The sequence below is a fragment of the Pelobates fuscus genome, chromosome 5, assembly GCF_036172605.1.
Source record: "Pelobates fuscus isolate aPelFus1 chromosome 5, aPelFus1.pri, whole genome shotgun sequence".
Classification (NCBI taxonomy): domain Eukaryota; kingdom Metazoa; phylum Chordata; class Amphibia; order Anura; family Pelobatidae; genus Pelobates; species Pelobates fuscus.
This window is the reverse complement of record NC_086321.1, coordinates 186,396,199-186,407,507: the sequence shown is the minus strand read 5'-3', so window position 1 is coordinate 186,407,507 and position 11,309 is coordinate 186,396,199. Positions and strand designations below refer to the sequence as shown.

At 38.3% G+C, this 11,309-nt stretch overlaps 1 protein-coding gene across 1 annotated transcript in view; it reads left to right on the top strand.

Moving 5' to 3' along the window:
* RAB2B (RAB2B, member RAS oncogene family) overlaps positions 1–9,700 on the top strand; it is a 21,372-nt gene extending 11,672 nt beyond the window's left edge. The window contains exons 2-8 of the mRNA XM_063454842.1: positions 3,194–3,265; positions 3,954–4,021; positions 5,116–5,198; positions 7,823–7,915; positions 8,013–8,124; positions 8,302–8,370; positions 8,471–9,700. Of these exons, the coding sequence (XP_063310912.1) occupies positions 3,194–3,265; positions 3,954–4,021; positions 5,116–5,198; positions 7,823–7,915; positions 8,013–8,124; positions 8,302–8,370; positions 8,471–8,572 (599 nt within the window). The 3' untranslated portion in view covers positions 8,573–9,700. The remainder of the gene's footprint in view (positions 1–3,193; positions 3,266–3,953; positions 4,022–5,115; positions 5,199–7,822; positions 7,916–8,012; positions 8,125–8,301; positions 8,371–8,470) is intronic.
* The last annotated feature ends 1,609 nt before the right edge of the window (positions 9,701–11,309 follow it).

Below are 11,309 nucleotides of genomic sequence, written 5' to 3'. Positions count from 1 at the left end.
TCTCTCTCTCGTTCTCTCTCTCTCTCTCACACACTCACACACAGGTACCTGCCATTATGAGCTGGCTGGTGGAGCAGAGGCACCTGCTTCCCCCACAGTATCCACAAATTCCAAGGCAGCGGGTTCTGGCTGTGTGTAGCTCCGCCCCTGCCGCTCGAGTAGATCTGCCCCTCCGGGGATTTAGCTCGGCCTTTCTGGGAATTTAGCTCTGTCCCTGCCTTATCAGCTAGTCCTGGCTAATAAGAATGAAATGCTCCCCTCAGGTGCAGCGTGGCCACGCTATATACCGCGACCTACATTATAGGAGAGCTCTGTGCACTCCCTGACACCTCTCACCCAGGGAGTGTGTGAGCTGTGTCGGCCACATGGCGCCCCCTGCTGCCATGGCACCCTGTGCGACCACACTGCTCTCACAACCTTACGGCCGGCTCTGAGTATATGTGCATACATCTCGACAATCAAAAGCCAACTCTACATACAGACCCATTTAAACACAAACTCTAAACACAAGTCCACCACTAGTTTGAAATAGTAACAGTATATGCAACCATATAAATGCATTATGCCAACACTACACAAAAATACATTCAAACTCACAAAGCATGAATATATACAAACACTGCTCACAAATACAGCACTGCAAGGATGGGTACATGGTAGATCCCCAGCTGAAAAAGCATTGTAGGAGTTGTACAACATATGGGGAAAATACGTAAAATAAAGTCTAATCATTTATTTGTTTATTTTATAGAGCTTTTTTTCCTTTGAGACTCAATGCACTTTACAAATATATAAAACGGACATAAAAGTTAAGTTTTTCGTGGTCTGGTTCAAGAGCTTTTTCTTTAGCTTTTTTTTTTTTTTTTTTAAGTCTGTAATGATAGTGCCTCTCTGGTTGAGCAAGAGTACCAGAATATGTCGGCGTTGCTGAATGCCTGGGAATCTGAGTTTGTCTTTATTCTGGGCACCGACAAGAGGGATTCGTTGGTTGACTGAAGTTTGCAGGATGTTCCGGTGTTATGGACCTTGACTGCTTAAGGCATTGAAGATCAGCAGGCTAATTTTAAAATATATTCACCATTGGAAGACAATGCAGACAGTGGAGAAGAGGTGCTATGTGACATGATAGTGTGGTTTGTCAGTTGTCTGGCTGCTGCATTTTGAAATGTCTGTAGGCGATGGAATTCTTTTTCTGGGAGGCCCAAGTAGAGTACTGTCACGAACTTACCTGTGCCTGGCATTAATACTGTGGATATAACCCTTACTTCATTTTTTGATTTTAACAAATCTATAATAATCACTTTTGATACCTACAGTTGTTTCTAGCGAGATATATATATATATATTAGCCTAAGACAATCCAGTTTTTGATGCACTGAGTTTGCTGATTTTATTTTCTTTACATATACAATTTATCCTAAATAGATGATAGTGGATACTTTGTAAGCATTATTTACACCATTTGGTGATTGTATCCTTTATCTTACATCCACTTCATAAGTGGGCAGAAAGGTTACATTTTTACATTTTTACCCTAGTCTCTCTACATTTATCCTATATATTTGGGTCTTACACAATTATATCCCACTATATAGCTATATTAGACATCTAATACTTAAGGATGGTTTATAATGTATAATCCTCAACTACTCTTTCCAATATTTGAATTCATTTAATTGTCATTTCAATTTATTTTATTCATTCTACTAAGTAAGCTCCTGGGAAACCGCTACTATCCTGTATAGTATCTATAATCTATCTTTACCTGTGCCTGGCGCCTGTGCCGCTCCTCTCCTTTGGCTGCACCTGAATAGGATTATACTCTCCTTTAGTTCCTCAAACAGCTCTCTGCTGGTTCACGGGCAAACTACAGCCCCTATAAATAAAGTTATTGCCTCAACGTCACGCCCTTTAAGGGACTGCATCATCTAGGCAAACCCATGCTGTTTGGGGCCGCAGAGATGACGTGGACCAATGGGAACTCATGTGAACCTATTTAAGGCATGTTCTGGCCCTTACTCGTTGCCCTATCGTGGTTTCTGTCATGATAGTGCTAATAATAAGTATTTCTCTTCTTATATCGACCTTGGCTTGTATTTGACTTTGTGTGTTTCTGGTATCCTGACCCGGCTTGTTATTCTGTTTATCCATACTTCTATATCCCTGACCTTGGCTATTCCTGACTCTGTCTTATCTGTATTAACGTTAATTCCGGCCACTCTAAGTCACGGTTTTAAGTCTATCTAGTACCTTTGTTGGTGGGATTTGCCATTCCTGTAAGTTGGGTTATGACCCCAGTCACAACTACATTTCAGTAATCTAGATGAGAGGACACAAATGCAAGAATTAATGTTGGCATATCATCCTGTGGGATTAAAGGGACACTCCAGGCACTCAGACCACTTCTGTCCATTGGAGTGGTCTGGGTGCCAACTCCCACTACTAACCCTGCAAGTGTCCCTAATTATCTTATCATATCTTTTGACTGGGTTGGAATTGCACACCAGACAGTCACTAGAGGCGCTTCGTGGAGTTTTACGCTCTGCATGAGGACCTCCAGTGTCAGAGAAAATCCAATAGGAAAACATTGTGGCAATGCTTTCCTATGGGTAAGGTCTAATGCGTGCATGGCACTTGCCACACATGCACATTAGGTCCCCACTCAGATGATGTCGTAGGAGGCAGAGCGTAACCCATTATCGAGGGACCTTGACGCTAGAATTGGAAAAGTGAATAAAAGGTTACTTAACTCTTTAAATGCAGGGAAGGGGCCGCAGGGGCTGAGAAACACATTAGTGTTAGGAATACGAAGATGTATCCTTAACACTAAATTGTTTATTTTAATTACAAAACAGGCTAACTGAAGCCATGACCGTGGTTAACACAAGTCCCTAAAGAGACACATTAATAGCAGCATTTATAACCCACGGTTTGCAAGGACACAGTGACAGAGACTTCATTGAACCGTAACCAGTCCTCAAGGCACATTAACCATCCGGTTTTCCCAACCCACTTTAAGGTTGGCAAATGGGTTATGCTTTCACAAAATTTGAGAAATGAGAAGTAATATGCACTGTCTTCTTTCAAGGAACACAATTAACACAATTAAGATGTGTGTTGGTTTTATTTTGCTATACATTTTGCATTTTTTTCAGTTTTAATAACGGTTTGTCTCTGATACCTTTTATCCTAGGTGTGGGAAAGTCCTGTCTCCTCCTACAGTTTACAGATAAGAGGTTCCAACCTGTTCATGACTTAACTATTGGTAAGACTCCTCATTGTGATGAGACAGCTGCCTTGAATCTGGATTTTATAGATATGTTTTCACCTCTTGCAGACTTTCTCAACATATACTATTTTGTTAATCTGTGTATGCAAAAAATGTATTGCCTACTCACACACTGATTTTTATTCTGGAGTGTCCCTTTAAATCTTACTAGGTTTAAAAGGACACTCCACTGCCCAAATTAAATAATAATTACTATTTAGTGATTAAATTATGCATTTTTTTAATTGCGAATATATCTTAAAAAAAAAAAAAAAAAAAAAAGTTGCAAGTCTGTCTTCTATACAACCTTTGCAGGCCCTCCGCTTCTAGCCCAGCCCAAACATGTGGCTATCCAATCACAATCACAGCAGCTGCCTTCCCAGTGCAGCTGAATGAATAGTGTGTGTAGGGCAGGTGATCTGGGCAATTGCTGCCTCTTGAGTTTAGCTCCACTGAGCTAACGCAACCAGGAAGTAACAGGACCTGTTTTCTGATTGAAATCTGCCCTTTTTATAAAATAAGTGGACACTCTTTACACATAAAGCACTTAAGCAAGTTGAAGTGTTTTAGATGTTCGTAGTGTTCGTTTAATCATTTTATATGCTTATGGTGTGTAATATTTTACCCCTGTACTGTTTTGTTTTTTCCATTACACTCTTTAGTAACATTATTCTTATCTCCACAGGGGTTGAGTTTGGAGCCCGGATGATTAATATTGACGGGAAGCCTATAAAGTTACAGATATGGGACACGGTGAGAGACTCTATAGGTTTGGCTGGTGCCCTGGGTCTTTTCACAAAAATAGAAAAAAACATGACAAATCCCATCAACGGGTAAATTCACCAAACAGCGAATGGAAAACCTTAAAGGCAAATTTGGAAAAAAAACTCCAGCTCTGATCTAGTCACCCCTTGGATATTATAGTGTTCCCTAAAATGTAGTGCTTTGTGATTTAGACCCACTGTGTCATATAGACCATATAGATATGATTCATGAATTGCTTTACAAGTAAGAGTAACACTGGAGAATACCAGTGCAGTGTGTTGGAATAGATCTGTGTAGGACTCTCTATAGAAACACCTGCATTGCAATGAATCCTTTAGGAAATAAATCAACAACAATGTTAATTGATGAACATATACATGTTGCCTACAAATGGCATTCACTTTTGTACATATTTGCATCACATAATTCTACTAAGTCACTGATCCGCAAATTCCATTGTCCCGCTACATACACGCTTAAACCATTATTTTTATTTTTATTTTTTTTATTGCAAATCTTCTCCCTTATTACAATAACCCTAGGTTAATGGTAATGACACATCATATAGTAATCATTTGTAAATTGTTAATTTAATCATTACTCTAAGATCTGAATAGCTCTATCCCCCCCCCCCCCCTCACCCCCCACTGTTTGAATACTCTTTACACTCATTATTTTACTGTTTTACTGTCATCACTGATTTACTGAACAAACCAGCTTCCAATGTGCAGTATTTTCATGCTCATTTGCTTGGTACATGCTCCTCTTGTAATGTCTTTTCAGGTTGCGTATTGACCTTATCCAGGTTCCTTTCTGTACTGCATCCTAGACAATGTTGTAACCTAGATCCATTTTGGCTTTTCTTTCAAACATGTTATACATGTAATTCAAAGACATAGGCATGAATTTAAGTTACGGTTTCAAATAGATAGTCTTTCATGGTACTCGAAAGGACATGTTGCCAGAGACATTTGTTGATAAAAGCTAGATATTGGGTGTACTTGAATACAAAGATATGATGCTGGGATGCATCCATTATTCATTTATTTTATATCACTTTGTTTGTCCCTTGTCCTGCACAGGCTGGGCAAGAATCATTCCGTTCCATAACACGATCATATTACCGAGGGGCTGCAGGAGCTCTGCTAGTGTATGACATTACCAGGTGAGAGTAGCTTTAGGGTGCATGTTACTGAGACACCATAATGTAATTGCTCTGCATGCTTTGATTCCTATTGCATGGTCCCCCAGAAGAGCTGAGAAAGCAGTGGAAACATGGAAGGAGAATATTGATAAATACTTTGCATAATTATTAGGCCTGCCTTAAAGTATTGTTTAGTGTACGACCTCCTACGTTATCATTTTAGAAAAAAAAAAAAAAAAAAACTCTTTAATTTGTCAAACAAATTCTGTTTCTTTAGTCACCTACTTGTAAATCCATGTTTCCATAATTCTAATTGAAAAACTTATTTTGTTTCTCTAAATAGACTCCTGGCATGCCTTATATGTTAATCTTGAATTAGTCTAGTCCATCGCACAGGTCAGGTCTGTATATTTTTTGCATGATGAACTTTATTATATAGACTTGTATCACATATTTGGAATATATATCTGTCATGAAAAAACACGGGGCCAAGGGTGGAAGAATAGACTTTATAGTCTATATAAAATAATAGAGATTTCATTTATTTATTTTTATGATAGGTATTTTCCTATGACATCCGAACAGTATTTAATATCTTTCTGTCTAGCCAAAAAACTATATTTTTAAAAAACCCAAATGGAACCTAATTATCAAGTCTCAGTTTTCCTGCCCACTTTAGGTAGGATCTCTCTGTTTTGTTCACATTTGGGTGATATTGTGCTTTTGTTTGGGTTTATTTTTGCGATGTTATTCTCCATATTCTGCAAAGAATTTTAACTTGCTACATACTAAAATACTAGAATTGATTTGAGCTACTTTTGTTTCACTGAAAAAAAAAAAAGTATGGATTATCTACGTAAGAGTTTGCGCTGCTTTCTGGGGAACAGTGTAGGTGGAGAAGATGTAAATCACCGTAAACAATCCCTGCATTATGCAATGGAGTCACATTTTGCAAAAGCTCATTTATATTATATCTCAGGTTGTGAGCCAGAGCATCCAAATTTCACTGATCAGATGCTCATGCTTCCACTGCTCTAAATAGTAGTTTATACTTGCTACAATAGAAACAGTCCCTGTGAATCGGACGTATGTGAGATGCTTAGTTAATTAGATCGAGAACATTAATAGGCCCACACGACCTAAACAACAAAGTGTGGCCTCCACCACTTATTTGGACTCTCAACATGGATCTCCTTTCTACACTATCCTTTGAGCAGTTTATGTTCTCTGGGCTACTGCATTGCTGCTTCTAAAACTGCCGCCATGATGGCTTTGCCAGAACTTACACTTGGCCCACTTATTGGTGCTGTCTGCCAGCTTTCGTTATGAAGATGCCCAGCTCTGGGACCTATTTATTGTTCTGTCGCTACCGATTGTCCCACTCCACAAGGACTAACCTTATCTTCACTTCTTAGCTTACGTACATGATGTTGGTGACATGTTCCCTACCTTTGTGGTCATTGTGGTGGGAACAGTAGTACTGTGGCCTGCAATCTGTAAGCTCTGATAAGCCGGGTGGACCGGTGGCCTTGGGACTGTACCTGATTGCAATTGCTTGGACCAAATAAAAAAAAAAAAAGAGAGATTTTTATTTTATTTTGTAACAAGCAATTATTGAATACACCAGGAAGGGTGTTACAGTAACTTTTGGGATTAGACAGTAGTTTGTCTTATAAAAATGAAGGAATTTGCTTGTATGATTTGATCTTATGAATTATTGTTTATTCATATTTATACATCTGCGTCTGTCAATATTTCTAGCTTTTATACAGATTTTTGATTGGGCCAAATTTGTGTGTATTTTCCTCTACTAGGGCTACCTTTTGTGCAGCAAAACTACAGCAGCACAATTGTGACCATATTTAGTACAGGAGTAGACACCTTTAGTATTACTGTGCCAAAACAAGATCTTGAAGTCCCTTGGTATGCCGGTCCTATTTCTTTTGATTTTTAATTTTTTAAATTGAAGTGTGTATGTTGCCATATTCTGTTTGTGTTATTTATGGGTGCTGCAGTTGCTTTGTAGCATTGTATTTGCTAGTGTGTGGGCTGTTTTATTGTATATATTCACGAGTAGTTTTTGGTATTGTGTATGATACCAGTGAATGGGGGCTACTTGTGGAATTGTGTGATTATTTTACATTGTGGGTATGGTGGTGTGTATACATGTGGGGTTGTGTGCATGTATGTGGATTGTCAGAGGTATTGTGGGGATTGTGTGTAGTCTGTTTGTAATATTTGTATGAGGGGAGGCTTATTCTGCAGCTCTGTGTATATCTAGCAGAGTGGGTGGCTTCCGTGGGGCCCATTAGTGGCCAGGTACAGGTCAGGGGCAGGAGCTGTGATAGCCGCTGCAGGCTGCTCTACACCAGTGTAGATTCCCATTCATTAGGGGTTTGCTTTTCTCTGTCTATTTTCTTCTTTGTTTGCATATCTCTGCTATGTCTCCTACTAAGCACTACCAAAAATATCAGTGTGCCGGGTGAGGGACTTGGTTATTATTTTTTATATATTTATTATTTTTTAAATTCATTTCTTGGTTAGATACAAAGAGTCTATGAAGCAAACCCCTTTCACTTTTTGTCAAATAAAATCTTCTATAACAACTCTCTTACCTGCCTGGTGTCTTTGTCTTGTATTTCCAGACGGGAAACTTTTAGTCACCTCACCTCCTGGCTGGAAGATGCTCGGCAGCACTCCAGTTCAAATATGGTGATCATATTGATTGGAAACAAAAGGTCAGCACTTTCAGTATGTCAGAAACATATTTCTGTCAGTCAGCTTATTATATACATTGGGCTTTCTTTATACTTTCTCCTTGTCCTTTTGTTCCAGTGACCTTGAGAGCCGCAGAGATGTTTCAAGGGAGGAAGGAGAAGCCTTTGCTCGAGAACATGGTCTCATATTTATGGAAACATCTGCCAAAACTGCAGCCAACGTGGAGGAGGTAAGGGAGAAGTGCTGTTATTTCAGTGGAAAAGCCTTCTGTTTGCTAGTCCCAAACACTGTCTCTTATTTTATTTGTTGGTTGGTTGGGTATGAGTTTGATTTTTTTTTTTGATGATTTTTTTTTTTTCTCTGTTACCTTTTGTGTGTGCTATTTACTGCTGTAATTCTCTCCAAGGCCTTCATTGGAACCGCCAAAGAAATCTACAAAAAGATCCAACAGGGACTGTTTGATGTGACTAATGAGGTAAAATTTGCCACATGATGGCAGTACAGTTACATTTCACTAGGTGATCATCTGATTTATCGCCTTCCTGCCTTTCACGTCCTTTCTTCTTTCATTCAAGGCTAACGGCATCAAGGTTGGACAACAGCCAATAAGTGAGCCTTTGGGAGGGGGAGCACAACGAAGCCAAGCAGAAGGTGGAAGGACTTCTGGGTGCTGCTGAATTAGACTCGAGCTTAACAATTCACCATTCCTCTTGCGTTTCTTTCTCCCTATTTATTATTAGACAATTGCTTTTTGTATTATTTTAATATTATTTTTGTTTATTTATTATTTTTTTGTAAAGATTATTTTAGCCTTAAATTGTGCGTTTAAGTGACAACAATGTAAACCATTTAAAAGGTGTGTGAGTGGCCTTTCATGCTCATTTCTGTCTCCCTTAAAGGGACACTCCAAGCACTTTGACAACTTCCGTGCCTATTTAACCTTAAGGTATTTCATCTAGACTTGTTTAATATGTGGGATAGAAGTTGTTCATTTTCACTTCTACTTCCCATTTCCCACAAGATACTGATACATTTACAGACATCTAGGGATTTTCATGCACAGTAACACCCCAAAAGTACACTGAAGTCAATGCAAGTTCTGCAGCTCTACTGTGCTTACCTCTGTGTTTTGTATAGGACAGCATTGAACTGTAGTGTGCATGTGCATTATGTTTTGCATGTCGAAAGCGTGCAAATTCAATTCTATATCCGTATGCACGGCTTTAAATTGTTCAGCTACTTCTTTGCTGCCACTCAGTGAATAGAATAAGGGAAGTAACTCTGCCAATAATCTTTGCAGGCAAGCATTATTTTTAATAATTTTATTCTAATGTTAATACATTATTTAAAAAGAAGAAAAAAAGAAAACATCACAAATGTGGGTTAACTCCAACTTGGAGTGACACTTTAAAAACCAATGAAGGGAGCCTGTTATTGCAGACAAAAATGCATGCTTCTATCTCTGTTATATAACATGCCCTGGTTGGTTATGTATTTTTAAAGGACAAAAAAAAAGAATTCTTGTCCTAAATTTTGAAACACGCTATGAAAACATCTAAATCAAGTATATTGACAATTTTGTGAAACGCGGTTCAAACTCTCTCTCAGATCCATAATTCACTCCTATCTTGCCGCTATTTCTGTTTGATTCCACATGTAAAATATACAGTGAAAACATATTTTGAGTTTCAGAATATGAGAGATGTTAAAGGAAGGTGAGCATACCCAGAGGGCAGACAGGCAGTGGCTATTAACGGAAGAAATGCTTTTGGAAGGAGGAGGCAGAGTTACACTGTTGTAGGGCTGGAGGAAAACAGAGTTCAGACACTGCTTAGCGTGGGTATACAATAATTGACCAATCACATAATGGTCCGCTGTCAGAATGAAGGGTCTAAGAAATGTTTGGAGCAGTTTTCCATAAAATATTTAGTATGTTTCAATACCCAGGACAAGGATTAATGCTCTGTAAAGTTATGTTTTTAGTAGCAGTTGTCCTTTAAATTTGTTGCAGAGGATATCCACTATTTGATGTGTTGACCGTTTTAAGTATTCTCAGTTTTAACCTTGGTCATTGCATATATTATACTTTTATGTAAACATTACTGAAATTTGCAAAAGCATAGACTAACTTAGCATTACATAACATGGTTACCTGCAAAATTAAAGGGACACTCCATTACCCAAATAGGAAATAAATAAAAATCACTGATTAGAACATAGATCTACTATGAAAACATCATTCATTCTTTCATTGCGGGTGTATCGAGCAGGATCTTGCAAAAGCTGCAGATATCTTGTCTATAGCCTTTGCAAACACCACTTTTAAATGCTGCCCATACTTTCTGTGACTGTCTAATCACAGATATTCCAGTGCAGCTCAATTAAGTATTTGCAAGGCTGTTACCTGCTAATTGAGTTCAGCTCCACTGAATAAATATCGGGTCTGATTGTCTGACAGCCAGTAGGGTGTAATAATGTCAGCTTATAAAAGTCAGTTTCTATTGAAATCTGCATTTTTTTCATAAAATTAAAAATATGACACACTCTTCACACACAAAGTACTTCAGCAAGCTGTCCTGGTGTGTTACTTTAAGGGCCAGTCATGACCGTTTTCAGAACTGATATGTGAATGCAAGGAATGCAACTGCAAGGAGTTTGATTTGCATTGTGCTTAATGGGAAAACTCCAGTGTCTGTTTGCACTTATTTGTAATGTTGGAGTGCTATAAAGAGTGCATTTAGAGTACTGCTCACCACCCATATGTGAAATAAAGCTTTTATTTACCTGTAATCAAGTGGCAGGAGGATCTCCTTGCCACAACTCTGGTGTCCAACCATGATATCATCACTTGTGAGCTATTCGCCCATCCAATGCATTGGGACGTAGGGCTCATGCTCAGCAGTGCCTCTAATAAAGAAACATTCAATCTAATGCTTTTCTGAGAATCCTCACATCCACTTTGAGGGTGTGCTCAAAGCCTGTTAGGAGAGAAGCCTCCAGGCTGGGTGAGTGCAACCTAATGATCTTTATAAAAGTGCAGATTATTTTGAAATCAGCACTTTTATAACGTAATACCCCTAAAGCACTTCAAGCTAAAGTGAAGCTCTGGTACTTTGGATGTTTTTTTTTTTTGTTTTTTTTTAGTATTAAATTGGTGTGCATTGATATCCAAACTAAACAATACAATCTTTCCTTATTTATTTAGTCATTATGTTTACAAATATAAGAATTTATTGGAACCAAAATCCCCTTTTTTGTTGTACATTCAAACAATAAACATGATTAGTTATATGATGTACACAAAATATCTAGTATGTAAGAGTGCAATAAAACCCATGCAAAAACAATGATATCATTTCTAAAAGGCAAGTGGTATAGGAATAGTGCCAGTGAGTCGCATCCCATAATTTTTTT